This window comes from Periophthalmus magnuspinnatus, chromosome 8 (genome assembly GCF_009829125.3).
Source record: "Periophthalmus magnuspinnatus isolate fPerMag1 chromosome 8, fPerMag1.2.pri, whole genome shotgun sequence".
Lineage (NCBI taxonomy): Eukaryota > Metazoa > Chordata > Actinopteri > Gobiiformes > Gobiidae > Periophthalmus > Periophthalmus magnuspinnatus.
This window is the reverse complement of record NC_047133.1, coordinates 13,881,363-13,896,436: the sequence shown is the minus strand read 5'-3', so window position 1 is coordinate 13,896,436 and position 15,074 is coordinate 13,881,363. Positions and strand designations below refer to the sequence as shown.

The 15,074-nt window shown below is 37.8% G+C and overlaps 2 protein-coding genes across 3 annotated transcripts; one reads left to right on the top strand and one right to left on the bottom strand.

Moving 5' to 3' along the window:
* Positions 1-289: 289 nt before the first annotated feature.
* Positions 290-4,652, bottom strand: coil (coilin p80). Its single transcript, XM_033971074.2, has 7 exons — positions 4,325-4,652; positions 2,392-3,283; positions 1,736-1,822; positions 1,293-1,340; positions 1,133-1,202; positions 955-1,043; positions 290-500 (listed from the first exon to the last, which is right to left on the bottom strand). Exons 1-7 carry the CDS (start codon positions 4,564-4,566, stop codon positions 453-455), a joined length of 1,476 nt encoding a protein of 491 aa, XP_033826965.1. The 5' UTR covers positions 4,567-4,652; the 3' UTR covers positions 290-452.
* A 564-nt stretch (positions 4,653-5,216) lies between these two features.
* Positions 5,217-14,553, top strand: scpep1 (serine carboxypeptidase 1). Of its 2 annotated transcripts, XM_033970591.2 has the most exons (13): positions 5,217-5,334; positions 5,464-5,603; positions 6,473-6,562; positions 7,851-8,006; positions 8,070-8,144; positions 8,294-8,366; positions 9,143-9,180; positions 9,844-9,972; positions 10,855-10,939; positions 11,018-11,131; positions 13,044-13,181; positions 13,725-13,888; positions 14,352-14,553. In XM_033970591.2, exons 1-13 carry the CDS (start codon positions 5,274-5,276, stop codon positions 14,415-14,417), a joined length of 1,329 nt encoding a protein of 442 aa, XP_033826482.1. In that variant the 5' UTR covers positions 5,217-5,273; the 3' UTR covers positions 14,418-14,553. The 2 variants fall into 2 exon arrangements, with proteins under 2 accessions (XP_033826482.1, XP_033826481.1); XM_033970590.2 differs by having other exon boundaries at positions 5,235-5,334; positions 10,855-11,131.
* Positions 14,554-15,074: the final 521 nt, after the last annotated feature.

The following is a 15,074-nucleotide window of genomic DNA, read 5'->3' as shown; positions in this document are numbered from 1 at the left end:
GCTTAAACCCATATTTTCAGCGTTAATTGGGATAACCTCTCACCAGTGTACCATCTGAATTCTTTTTATTGTTTAATTCATTAATTAGGTGGAAACATCAAACTTTTGTAGTAAATCCTGCCACTACAAAAATATTTGATCAGACAAGTTGTGTTTCTAAATGAAAACAGCAAAATTTTAATTTTTTTGTGCTTCTCCTGTAGTATGTGTATGTGTTCTGATAAATATCTGGTATGACAAGTATTACTAGGTCAAAAATATAGTTATGGCTCAATAGCTAGTTTTAGGTGTTATAGTTTAATTAGGAAACGTTTACATTCACATCTTTGTACAAAAATAAAAACACTTCATAAAACCAAATCAAAATCGTTAAAAAGTAAGCATTAAAAATGAACTGTGACCACTTGAGCTGTTGTTGGGATAATACAAGATTCACTGATTTTAGATTCACTTTAAATGAAGAGTCTTGGTTCAAGCAGAGAATCCCACCTCTCAGTTACCTAGGAAAAATACAGTCACAATTAGAATTTTAGTTTAAAAAGGGGTTGTTTAAAAATGCTATTTTGTACTACTATTTAACCATATACTCAGCCGACTAGCTTAAGTAGTTTAAGAACTATGCAAATAACAAGGATGAGCATTTCTACTATAATATAAAATGGCAAGTTAAAGATGACTTTTTAGCTGTAGAAAAAATTTTAGAAAATGTGACCCATTTGCATAGTTCTTAATAAAATACATTCTTAAATATACAAAAATAGCAATTGTCTCTGTTTTCTCTAGAGACAGTCTTGTTATATTTTTAGTAACCAAAGTAAAGTTTGAGATCTGTCTTCTAACTTGTCAGTGTCACCAACACAATATGTTCGAAAAGCTGGCTGAAATTTTGCTATTCACCTACCCAAGTTAATGGTTAGTTTATTAAAAAATACAAACAAGCCTAAAGCAACTTACTAAAGAGCCCCTGTCCACAGCATATTCCACTCTCTCTGATCCATCTGGATTCTGATAGACCAGGTCAAACTTCCCAGGCTCAACCGGAGCTGTGAGGTCAGGGAAACATAAAACAACAACAGTGAGCTTTGAATGTTAGCTGTGATTGCTGTTATGTTAATCCTGTAGGATATTCTACCTTGAAAAGAAGTCAGTAGTTCCAGCTCAATCTGTTTGGTGTTTGGGTCAAAACTTAAAATTTTGGCCTCCTAAATATATAAGTTATAAATGTAACTAGCAAGCTTAAAACAGACAGGAAATGGTAAATAATAGAATATATCAATTGTAACTGAACTTACTTTATAATCTGATACCTCTGGTGTGTAGTTCTCAGTCAGCTCCAACAGCTATTGTGAAAAGAAAAGTAAGGATTCACATTTCCGCAGGTTTCAGTTTAGGGCTGCACAGTATAATGCATCGAATTGGCACAATTATCAAATTGCAAAGGCTGCAATTATTTATATTATCAAATATCCTTTGCAAAGAACAAAATAATGTGCCTTTATAGAAAAAAAAATTTTGTATCTGTAGTTTAGACCTCTACAAACATGTTCTGAAAGGCATGGGATACTCAGTTCATATTTAAGTCTTCTCTCAAATGTTGCTGGAGTTGTTTACAATCTGAACAGAATCCTACTTTTAAAACATATATCGCAAATCGAATCACCTTTTTCCAAAATTGTGCAGTCCTAGTTCAGTTGCTGCAAATTGTTTGAAGATGAGGTAGGAACGACAGGCCTACCTTAAAGGCGATCTTCTGTCCCACCTGTGGAGGAGCCGCCAACAGAGGCATGGAGCTGTAGTCAGGTTTGGGGAGACCTGTGCCATTCTGTCCAAAGTACATTCAGCTTTTAATTTTTTTTTTTTTACTTTGTAAAACTTAGAGAGAACTTATAAGAGCCCCAAAAAGCAATTGGCTCACTGTACTGTACAAGAGAACATTTTGTGTTTTTGATCTAGTTATTATATATTAACTATTAACCAATTATTATGTACAAACTATTTTTGGGCAGAGAAGCATCGCCACCTAATTATATCACAAGTGGGGTGTAAATATTATAATTTGATTTTTTGGTTCTAGACTTGACTCAGTCACATTTTGTCTATTCCCCACATTTAATCTCGAATAAAGGCACCTAGGGAAGGGCAAATTATTATATTTAAATTTTTTTTTTAAACAATTGTATTTTTTACCTCACAATTGTATCAAATCACTAGTATTGTACTGCATACAATTGTGAAAGGGCCATGATGTTACACTAAATTATTAATTGAAAATGCTGATAAAGGCACAACCCAGGTATGTTTTTGTTGAGTAAATATAGAACTTTAAAAATAGCCAGTTTACCATATTATAGGCTCTATAAAATATAAAAATCCTTATCATTTAGCACTCACCTGTAGGATCACAGACACATTGGTGAGCGAGTCCGTGCTGTATGACGCCTCCTTTTTGCCCCTCTCTTTTTCCTGATAATTGTACTGGATACAGTTTCCTTTCCCTTTGCCCCACAACTCCTTAGGCTCAGGCTTTCCCCTTCCCCTTCCTCTCCCTGCCTCCCCTCCTGGCTGCTGCCACCTATGCCCCACCATGATGCGTCCATGGGGGTGCTGCACTGGCTTCTTGATCACCAACTGGATCTCCTCATCGCTGTCATTACCACCATTTTGGATCACACTATTGGCAGACTGCTGAGACACCTCCCCTGATTTAGATTTATCATTCGTCGATTTAGCTTTTGCGGTTTTGTCCTCTTCCTCCGAGGATGAGTCTGTGTCTGATGATGAGGATGTAGGAGGAGGAAGCTTTTTGGAAGGCGATCGACCATTTTGGATAATTTTGGGAGACGTGAGATTGGATTTAAGAGCAGGTTTAGATATTGGTTTAGGGGTAGGAATCTTTGTCACTGGTCCTTCGTCCTCGCTGCTGCTTGTACTTGAAGAACTGCTACTCTGAGGCTTCTTTGTAGTATTAGAAGTAGTAGTAACTATTTTTGGTATACTTTTTTCAGACTTCTTGAGAATTGGAGCAGACGCACTTTTCCGTTTCTCATCCTTTTGTTTCTTCTTGTCCTTGTTTGAGATTGTATGCAACTGCTCAGTCTCTGTCTGTAGACAGTTCACAGCAGGGCTCTCTAAAACACTTTTTTTCCTCTTTTTCTTTTTAAATTCTAAAGTTGATGAATTTTCAACCAATCCCTCATCTTCTGTGGGTCGGTGTCTCTTGCGTTTGTTGTCACTAGTAGTTTCTGGAATCGTCTTGGTTGTAGAGACACTGTCCACCTTCACTCTGTCAGATACAAATGATCAACAATTTCAATTCAGAATAACAACAAAGTTCCATTTTAAAACATATTTCCACAGCGCTAGCCTTCAGATTTACATACTGTAGTGTTAAATTGTTAATGGTGCACAATGTAACTTTTCTGGTGAAGAGTTTGCTTTGCCTTCAATAGTTTCACAGTATGGAATTAAACTGATCTGTCTCCACGGGACAAGCAGGTGACACCAGTAGTCTAATCTTACAGATTAGATCTATGGAGAGGCAACCCAACTCACAGCTTTTCAAAGTATTAAAAATACCTGTAATTGAAAAAAGCAAGATATATCAGCTTAATGCAACACTTTGGGGCAATCCTGCCAACGCAATAGCACAATCAACCAAGCAGGTGGCGGCCCATTCCCTAGAAAAGTTAGAGTGCACCTTTAATTCTTGGATAAAATGGTTTTACACTCAAATGTATTTGCATTTTACTCTGGGTCTGGCTGGTACTCAGTTTTTGTGGATTGTGTACCCTTCTAGGCCTGTCATGAGATATGTTCTATCTCATTCTATAGTCATTTTCAAATTCACAAATCATGGTGGTAGAATGGTGCGCTATATGTAACATTTCTGGTGGGTTGTAGTGCTTGTCTTCATGGAGATGTTATTGCTTTGCCTAGAATGTTCCTTGGTATGGCATTAAACTCACATATTTTGCATTTAATCAATTACTACTAATACAGCTACTGGAACCTGGCCCAACTCTTCACAGATCTGACCTGTAACTTGGTCTGGCGTTGCGTTCTCCTTGCGGATATAGAAATTTAATGCCATACTAAATAACATACCAGGCAAGAAGGTACAATCTCCATGGGGACAAGCAGGAGACAGACCTAGCATCTGAAAAGTTACACAATGCACCTTTACGTATGAGTGTATGACCAAACCTAAAAATAAAACAACTTATTAAATGCATATCCTAGGTCCCTGTGCCTTTGATTGGAAAACATCCCTTGACAAGGCATTTGCAGACTAGATTTTACAGTGATATATTGCATGGCAGCTCACCGCACACAGTCGTTGTCCCGCACCACCAGGATGCTCTCTGTGTGGGGCAAATAGCAGTCCTCGATGAACAGACTGAGGATGCTGCCGCGGCTCAGTTCAAACTTGTCCCGGATGATGCCCTCCAGGTCGGCCACCACACGACAGGAGCGCAGGTCCACCAGCAGCCAGCACATGCGGCAGCCCGCCACGGCCGGCGGGGCGTAGTCAAAGTGCAGCCGGACACGGATGAAGTTGGCTGTCATGGCGATTTACATTTAGGTTTAAAAACTACAGAAATTAAACAACCTATAGAGCTATCTCATGTCCAAAACCTGCCCGACGCAGCAGCGGCTACAAGAGGATGTCTTTCCGGTGGGATTTTCAAAATAATTCTGAGGGATTTATTTTAGAAGTTTACATTTTTCAACACAGGTTTTATTTAAACATAGTGACATGCTAATTTAAACATTTTAGTAAAGAAATAAGACTAAACCTAATATATTTGCGTTTCTATGGAAACAAATGGAAAACAAACACATAGAAATTTTATTTCGACAATCTAGAGTTTTTCGGAAACTCCTTCTATCTCGCGGCGCCTCATCTTGAACGAGAACTCGATTATGTCAATACAAAATTATTATTATTATTATTATTATTATTATTATTATTATTATTATTGGTCTTTGTTTATGATGTCAATTATATAATTTAATAGATTTTTACTATTTATTTATCTGAAAACTGAAAACTAATGCTACACTGTTTACTTTACCTTTACTACAAAATAATAAGGATGTTCAGGTAGGCTACATAACATATAAATTTTTTTAAAGCGGGAGGGGAAAAAAGAAAAAAATAGAAGAACTGAAGTAAGGCAAAGAGAAAGAAAAGAGTTAGTCAGCTGACCAGACCTGGGAGTGGTCATGTGACCTGCACCATCAAAGTGAAGCGCCACGGACTTCAGTCAACAATGGATGGGTTAAAATCACCGTGTCTTGTAGCGCTGGTTTTCGCTACTTTATTTACAAAAGGTATAGTTTATTAAAAAAGCTAAATAATAGATTGTCGCTATCGGATCTTGTCAAATTATACAATCTAACCAGTACTAACCACTGTGTATTGTACTACTACTGTAAACTTGTGCTGTGATTTTGGCCCAGGGCTCCCCAGTCCATTGCAAGGCACGGAGACCTGGGGCTACGTGACAGTCCGAGATGGGGCGCACATGTTCTGGTGGCTTTACTACGCGGACTCTCCATCTGCGGAATACAGGGATCTGCCTCTGGTTATGTGGCTGCAGGTGAGATGAAGTGGAGTTAATGGGTCTCTCAACTCAAGTAGGTCTATACTAAAGTGTTAATGAGATGAATTGTGTCAGGAGGGAAATGTATGCATTTAACCACCCTTCAGAGCCGCTGGGGCAACCTGTCAGGAGCAGCGAGACCCATCTCCAGATCATGAGCTAGGCTTGGTCAGAACTAACTTGGCAGAAAGATTTAAGTTTTTAATGAAATAAAATGAAAAGTCATCATAATAAGAGTGAGGTAACCTAAGGAGTAATGTTTTGTAGTATTATCCACTACGAGCAGACAAAGCACTCTTCAAATAAAGATGAAACCAAAAGTAGATTTATTTAGCTCCGGTTGTCATGTGATGCTGTTATAAGTCTGAGTAAGTATGTATTTCCTGTTCTCAGTCAGTATCAAGTGTAACTTTCATTATGGATATGATGCACAAAATGCCAAGGAATATTATAGGCTATATATTGTCTCCCTAAAAATCTTACTGGATGTAAACATACACTATCGTCTTGAGAACTAAACAACTTTTCCAGTGTTTTTGTTATGACTAAATCAGCATTACAGCTAGTGTCAGTAAAAGCAATATTTGATTTATTTCATGTTTGTGGAATTTAAAATATAAAATCTTACATAATTATGGCACTATTTACCCATGGGTTTCAGATTTATGAACATGCCCAAAATATAGCTATTCTCAGCACGTGATGTTTTCTCACATTCACCAACAATATACTATATTTATTTTGGCTTCAAAAATGGGAAGTGACCAATATAGAGTGGTCTGAACCACAGTCTACCTGAATAAGTGAGTAAATGTGTGTTTTGGCTCCTCAGGGTTGGTGATGTTGACATTTGCTTGTGTGTCCAGGGTGGTCCAGGAGGGTCTGGAACAGGCTTTGGGAACTTTGCTGAGATTGGTCCTCTGGATGGAGACCTGAAGCCCAGAGACACCACATGGGTATGGAGGAAGTTGTATCTAAAGTTGCGTAATGTCTCGGTATTGTTCATAATTCCATCACTCGTCAGCCATATTTAACGGGTGTAAGTTACTACATTGTAACCACACTATCTTGGGGCAGAATGATGGATACATGGCTGTGATGATGGATACATGGCCATGATCAGACAATTACCACACACAGGTTGTATACAACTTGTACAGAATGATGTCTTATGATAAAGTCAGAACCAAAACCCAAAAATTGCTGGGTTGCAGAGGACATCACAACATGCTGTATTTATTCAAAGAGGGAGTATTTTATTTCTATGGGACATTAACTGCTAATGCTTAACATATTTAGATCACCATGTTACCTTTTTGTAATGCTGTATTTCTCTGGTTCCACCCTTCCCTTGCACTACACATTAAGTCATTTCCCCTTCAAGGCACTATCACAAAACAATCATCATGCATCCCTCTAACAAAACTACTGCACATCAGATCAGGTTTGTCAAGTTGCTCTGTACAGTTTTGTGTCATGCTTTAGTATATTTATGGAGAATTGTTGTGTGGGTCCATGGGTGATGTAGGCTTGTGAGCTGAGCATGGCACAGAACCTTACAGTTAACCGAAAGGAGGGTTTGAATATGAAACGGGAGAGATCACTGAAACATGCATGGATGACATCTAAAACGTCTTCAGACATATTTTTGGTTATAAAGTGGTAAAAAAAAAAAAAAAAGATTTTGCATAATTTCTGGCGATGTTGATGGGTGATTGTTTTGGCTAGAATTTTCCTCAGTATGGCATTAACCTTACCTACATCCATGGAATCAGTGATTCAGCAAAAATACATATTTTTCAGAGTATTTTGAAGGAATAAATACAAGAGATCAGTTTAAAGCTAATTTGTGAAAAATCAATATACAACAGTATCTCTTGGTTGGGGAAAAGTTACAAATTGCATTTTTAGTGAGTTGGGTGACACTGGTAAATGTACTCTTGTTAAATGTAAAGATGGGCCGTATATCAGTGGTTATATCTATATATGTGATGTTGGGGGATGATTCTATATTCTAGCGGTGTCTGTAAAATATCCGATATATTGGGCTGATATTTTTTCTACGTATGTTTTTCTATTTCTTATGTAAATAGGTTGCTGTATGTTTACACAAAAGATCCAAGTAGATCTGTAATCTAATCTACTATGAGTCTCTACTCTTGCATTCACTCAAAGGAAGGGTCTTGCCCAAGGACACGAGCGCAATGTGTTTTTGACGGTCTCCCCTCTGTGTGATGTGTTCAGGTGCAGTCGGCGAGCGTGCTGTTTGTGGATAACCCCGTGGGCACTGGTTTTAGTTACACCGATGAAGAGGACGCCTATGCCACTAATGTGTCTACTGTAGCCTTAGACATGCTAGTGCTGCTAAAGAACTTCTTCAACTCACTAGAGGAGTTTGAGGTATGCTGAGGTAAACTTCATGAATATAAAGTTTTGTATAAGTAACGAAATTTATTTTGTCAGAGCATTCCCTTCTACATCTTCTCTGAGTCCTATGGAGGAAAGATGGCCTCTGCGATCTCCCTGGAGCTGACTAAGGTGAGCATGACACAGTGCTTCTAAATTTAACATTGACTGAACAGACACTGCTGACACTAAAATCATGTGATGCACGGATAGCTTGGACACTTTTTAACAGTAAGACCAAATGTGTGTAGAAAATGATTAACAATATTTTTTTTTCCCAGGCCATTGCACAAGGATCTATAAAATGTAACTTTGCTGGAGTTGCACTTGGAGACTCCTGGATTTCCCCATTGGGTTAGTTTCAAGCGTGTGTGTCTCATATAATAAATGATATGGACTGCTAACCCACTAGCGCTACTTCTATCTATAGTCTAAGATATTAAGTAATGACATGTGTATGATAATCTTTGTCTTTAAAATGTAAAGCACTAAAAAGTAGGATGTGTTTAGTTAAAATGCTTAGTTGTGCAGTGTAAATCAGAAAGGATATGATGTAATCACTATGGAATTTTATGGGAAGATTGGAGATATTTAATAATCATTTAGGCAAGTTGCATAAATCGATCCCCGTTTTATTTTAGTGAGATAAAAGATTCATACTGATATTAAATCCATCATAGTTAGCTCTGAAAATCACAGGGGCCCTAACAGTACAATACACGATACACCAAACACAGCTCACCATATGGCGATACATGTAATAATCAATAAAATATATTACATTTTAGTTCTGAAATACACAATTATCCAACCTGTGAATATTCCAGTTGCATTAAATAGGTTTGCTATTTCTAAATGAGCAACAAAACTATAGTGCTGCTACAACTTAGTTTTTCTTGTCCTAGCCTTACGTATAAAACTATATTGGCCTTATATTGAAATGTTTCCCTTGCATTTGCGCTATATTTAAATAAAGTGGGGTTGTTTCTTGTTCCAGGACTATAACTAAATGCTGCAGTAGTAAGCTTGGACGTGTTGGATGACAACTGGATGTTTCTAAAAAATTATGCACCTCTAAAACTCTTGTTGTTACCAAACCATCTAATTATGTGTTTCTTCTGTTTGGTTAGACTCTGTCATGACCTGGGGCCCATACCTCTACACCACTGTAAGTACAGATTCTTTTGACTATGATTCTTAGTGTATGTATGTATATATATATATATATATATATATATATATATATATATATATATATATATATATATATATAAATTACACATTTTTTAAGCCCTCACTTTCCTCAGTATAGTGTCACGATTTCAAAATCGATTTTGATACCAAGGAATAGACTCGATACTCAATTCCAATTTTAGTGCCACAATGATAATAAAAACAATCTTTATTTAGACAATAGAATGTGGCATTCAGCATTAATTGGTAATTTCTTTTACATTACCATGTGGTCTTATATCTTTGTAATCCCTCAGTCGTTCAGGTAGGGTGTGGCCCATCAGCGTATACTTGTCTGTGCCTATCTGGTCTTATACTTGTTCTAATACAGCTCGAAATCATTCTAAACCTATTCAGGAAAGGTTTGTTTCTGTCCTGTGAATGTGACTTTTTTAATATTAATACTTGTTCCAATGAATATCTAGTTTCGATACTAGTTTCGGTATCGTTTAGTATTACATTTTTTGATACTCTTGACAATCTTATTTCAACGTAATAATACATTTTCTTACCTAAATGGTAGTTAAATTTGTTTGTTTGTGTTGAAATGTACAGTTGTCTATATTTACATTTTGTTTTTTTCCATCCTTTTGTCCAGTCCCTCCTGGATGACCCAGGGCTGGCAGAAGTGACCGATGTAGCTCAGCAGGTGAAGGACGCTGTGGGGAGTGGGCACTTCCTCAAGGCCACAGAGCTCTGGTCCTTGGCTGAGTCTGTGGTGGAAAAGGTGGGACACAAGCACACGTTTTTATAGAGTTTGCTTCATTTTGACTTTAAATTATGATGCAGAAGATACAATGTAGAATTTCAGTGTTATTATTACATCATCATAGAATCTTTGCACACTTGAAATCCTTTATGGAGTGGATATGCACACCAAAAATCTTATCATAATCTGATTTCTGGAGTTATCAGATTATTCAAACGTTTTATAAACAGTTAATCTGATGTGAGTAATCTAATTTCGTTCTGATTGTTCACACCTCTCCAGGCTTTGAAATGCAAAATCATCTTAACAAGGCTACATAGAGGTGGGCTATATTGACAAAATGTATACCTTGATGTTTTTATTTATTTATTGCCTAAACATTTCTTTAAATATATTGGTTGGGGTTTAAGTATTAAACAAACTTGAAAGGACTGTCAAATCACCTATAAAAGTGCAGAAATATTACTTGTACCATTACTTAAAAATCAAATAAACGTGTTTTTATTTTGAATCAGCTTTTTAGCAGAACCTTAAACCCTCCCCTATCTACAAAGCATTTCAATATTATCCAAATACCCTCCTCTAGTGCTATAACATGTGTATATAACATTTGTCTTTTGTGGCGTAAATGTGATAATATGTCTTCAGTGTTTTCTGTACTATGGTGGCACAAATACTTTCTATATTAATCATTTTCTTTCATACACTTTGTGAGTTTGAATGTGACTTATTGCCTGTATTTCATATTTAAGCAGCCTTTTTGAACAGTGTAGTTACTTTTCATGTTAATGACAATATACAAGGACTAACACATTGAGATTTTGTTATGCCAATATCTAGTCCATGTTCTTTTTACCCAATGGAGGGAGAATTTTTATATGTATAATTTTATATATGTAGAACACCAACAACGTCAACTTCTACAACATCCTCACTCAAGACACAGACGAGAAAGTCACCGCACGCTCAGGAGAAGATTTCATATGTGAGGAACTAACTCCATCCAAAATATTGTGTTCTTACTCCATAAAATCTGAATCATGTCTCTTGTGCTCTCTGACAGCTCTTCAGTTCCGTCGCCACGTCAACCGCCTCCATAAACAGTCTCTGAGTGAGCTCATGAACGGACCAATCAGGAAGAAGCTGGGTGTGATCCCTCAGAATGTCACCTGGGGAGGTAAGGCTACTACTAAAACTTTAAAGATGACATATTGTGCTTATCTTGTCTGCTATGTAGTTATAATCTGTAACACCTGTGAATCATTATGTTATAATTTGAACTTTTTAAATAATAATATTGATCTAAAACTACTTATTGAAAGAAACAAGGCAGCTGACTTTTGCGTTAGAAAACTGCAGTGCCCAATGAAAGTGAATGTTGCTATAAACATAATCACAACAAAGTGTTGAATGCTGTCGGCCCCTCCTATAGACAGCTGCATATCACGCTAGCAAACAATGATTTAAAAAAATTTGTATCAATATGCTGCTGAATCCTACATGTATTACGATTAAGAGAATAAAACTAAAGAATGAAGTACAGAGCCGTGGGCATATACCGGTGGCGGTGAAATAGGAGGTAGTTCCAATATGGCATCTTGAAAATAAGTAATTAAAGAAAATGGACAAATCACTCCAAATGCAACTTTAGGTGAGTAAATGGTGAAAGGAAACAACTATAACATGGTTAGAAGGTCTAAAAAGTCATTTTTTTCCTGAATGCGTCTGGTTTAAGAGTTTAGAGTTTTATTGCATTTTTGAAAAAAAGTTTACATTTCTTTTATCTTTGGAAATTCCAGAACTTTTGTCTGTTTGATCAAATCTAAAAAAATTATCCTAAACCCATTTAGAGAGGTTATTTTTTGTGTCCTGGTCAAGACACAGCAAACATTTCAGTTGCAGTGACCCAAGACATTTACTAACATTGCAGTGAAAAGGATGTATATTTTGGTGTATATTTGTGCATATGAGGGCACGTGGTATTTCTGATCCTGTGCGTACAGCTCTGATCCTGCCAGTATGCACGAGTAGCTGGTGATAAATGTGGTGGATGAAAACCAGCATCATTTGAATGAAATGCCCCAAAATGTTCATGTATGTTTGCGGCATAAAGGTGCAGAATACGGTAAAATGCTGTGGAAATCATAAGGAATTATAAAAAAAAAAAAAAAAGAAGAAATGTGTTGTTCTATCTCATTGTAAAATGCAGAAATTATTATTTGATAATGTATAAATATTTGATTAGTTCCGCTCAAATCAACTCCCAAATCAACACACAAATCAGTGCCTGAACCAGCAGAGAGCAGCTCTGGTCCAGGCCAGGCTCAGATGAGTTGGTTCTTCCCGGGGGAAGTGCTGTTCAGGCCCTTGCTCCAAGTGCACTGATGACGAGCCGCTTGGAACAAGATATGATGGACTAGACCGGATCTGTGCTTCAGTCAGGATTTTTGCTTCACCTTGGAGACAGCTGCAGACCACCAGGCACACAGGACAGGCCAGCCAACCTGTCCAGATCTAGTCCACTGCTCAAGGGCCCCCTCGTGCGGAGGACAGCCACAAAATCTGAGTTACCGTACTGCACATGTGTCAAACTCAAGGCCCGGGGGCCAAATGCGGCCCGCCATGCCATTTTATGCGGCCCGCGACAAGGTAAATTTATATCTATGACTGTCTTAAAATGTCACTTTATCAGGAATTACAGTTACACAGTCATATTTTGTATATCTTTGCAAATTTGAGATGAACCATTTTGCTGATGTGGCCCTCGGTGAAATTGAGTTTGACACATCTGCTACTGGATCCGTGCTACGATTCGGATGCTTGCACCTTGGAACCAGGTACATGTGACAGCAGGATAGAACTGCTCAGACCCAGTCCACTGCGCACATCGTTTATGTCGTACACTAAATATACACACTGATTTTGCCGTATGGAAGTTTCGTAAATGAGAGCCAATCAGTCTTGCCTCTGATCATCACTCATATGGATACGTGATGAGTTGTCTATGTTATAGGCTAGTCTGAGACAGTGTATTTCAGCATATATACAGTTTATAAATGACTCAGTTGTCTGTGTGACGTGTGTCTTAGGCCAGTCTGAGGGAGTGTTTCGGAACATGGCAGGAGACTTCATGAGACCAGTGATAGACCTGGTGGACCAGCTGCTGTCTGCTGGCGTCAATGTGACAGTGTACAATGGACAGCTTGACCTTATCGTGGACACCATGGGTACGTTTGCCTATTATTCTCTCTCTGTCTTTCTCTCTATTATATTGAATTTATAGAGCCATATTAATCTTTAAAGTCCTTTCAACTGACTTTTGTGTGTGTTTAACCTTTAAACTTAGTTTTGCAGCTCAATGTTATAAACAACAGAGAACGGTTGTTTATAAAATGTTGTGAAATATTATTCTAATGTCTGAATGGTTCTCTTGGATCTGCAAAATGAGCAACATTTATTTCAAAAGGTCTATATCTTAATATCTAGATGTGTCCATCTACGACTGGGTGTGCTGTTGCGATCATCGCCTTTGAAGCCGCACGTGCGAGACTATGTGTCCACACGATAACCATTTATTTATTAAGGGAAAAGGCTTGTGGTCTGCTCCGACCGAATAGAATCCAACAGATTTGATCCGGAGCTCTGCGGCACCACCGAAATGCACAGCGTGTGTCTGAGATCCTTTTATGTTTTACTATATACAATACTTGCAGCAACTGGACTGGAGCTGCACAGCATGCAGTCTGAGCTGGGTTATGTGTGTGTTGCAGGTCAGGAGCTGTGGGTGAATATGCTAAAGTGGGAAGGGCTTTCGTACTTTAATAAAATGCGCTGGACTCCTCTCGATGACCCTTCCTCTCCTGGAGTCACCGGAGCCTTTTACAAGAACTACAAGAACTTCTCTTTCTACTGGATCCTCAAGGCCGGACACATGGTAAGTGTTTACTTAGTAATCCTTCTTGGTGAGATGGTTTCCGTAACAAGTATAAACACTGTTTGAATCAAATTCTATTTCATCCTTACTGACTCCAGAGCACTAATGAACCCTTCACCCCAGGTTCGACTATGGTTCTATGAATCTTGAAAGGTCTGAAGGTGTTGCAAAAAGCACTGAATGACCTCTTTCAAGATTCATACAACCATAGTTACATTTATGACTCTTGTTTCAACGAGGGGTTAGCACCCCCTTGATAAAGAGCTGATTCATCTCAAAGGGCAATCTACAGTGATTACATAAAATAAACATGTCAATATGTTTTCATCAATATATAATGATCACAATATTGCTGGGCTTGTCCCAATAACGATAATCTGATATTTTTGTGTGTCTGTGGAAACAGGGCAACAATATTTGTGAGTTGAAGTTCACAAAATCACAAGAATCTATCTGTGTGCAGATTCCCTCAGACCAGGGCCCCATGGCTCTCCGGATGCTGCAGATGATCACCCAGCAGACCTCCTGACCTCTGACCTGACCCACAGTCACCTGTGCTGTTTGGAACAGCACTGACAATCAAATCACTGACACTTTTCTATTTCTCTTAAACCAAATCATTGCTCTGATTTTAACCAAAGCATCAATAAAGCTGTTTTTAGAAATGCTTTGGGATGTGATTTTAGGATATATAGGTAGGTATGACCATGTTAGTCTTTATTTTTAAATGAGTCTCATAGTTTGACAAGACACCATGTCACAACTTGATAACAATGAGTAAAATGTATTTACACAACAGTTCAAAACAAAAGAAGAGATCAAATGCCCGAGTACTCTGGGCAGCGGTAGCTTAGTGCTTTGAACATTTGCCCAAAATCCTAAGGGCCACCTGTTCAATCCCAGCTCCAGCCAGTACATACTGTTGGGTCCTTGAGCAAGGCACTTCACATGCATGAGTGTAGCGTGAGCAGATATACAGTTTAAACCAGAAATTTACATACACTATATAAAAAGACACATACACTTTTTTTCACTGTCATGAAATCAGACTAAACTTTTGCTAAATGCCAAAATAATGTAATAAAGTCAGAAGCTTACATACAGTAAGATTACTATGCCTTAGAACAATTTGGGAAAATCCAGATGATAATGTCATGTCTTTGGAAGCTTCTGGTTTATTAACATT

Bases quoted from the DNA above. Each gene is read 5' to 3' on its own strand.
- scpep1 (XM_033970590.2), top strand. From the start codon at position 5,274: ATGGATGGGTTAAAATCACCGTGTCTTGTAGCGCTGGTTTTCGCTACT. The intron at 8,145-8,293 runs GTGAGCATGACA...TTTTTTTCCCAG, and splicing joins TCTCCCTGGAGCTGACTAAG to GCCATTGCACAAGGATCTAT. The intron at 9,973-10,854 runs GTGGGACACAAG...TTATATATGTAG, and splicing joins CTGAGTCTGTGGTGGAAAAG to AACACCAACAACGTCAACTT.
- coil (XM_033971074.2), bottom strand. From the start codon at position 4,566: ATGACAGCCAACTTCATCCGTGTCCGGCTGCACTTTGACTACGCCCCG. The intron at 1,044-1,132 runs GTAGAATATCCT...CTGACCTCACAG, and splicing joins ACTACTGACTTCTTTTCAAG to CTCCGGTTGAGCCTGGGAAG. The intron at 501-954 runs GTAAGTTGCTTT...TATTTTTCCTAG, and splicing joins CTGTGGACAGGGGCTCTTTA to GTAACTGAGAGGTGGGATTC.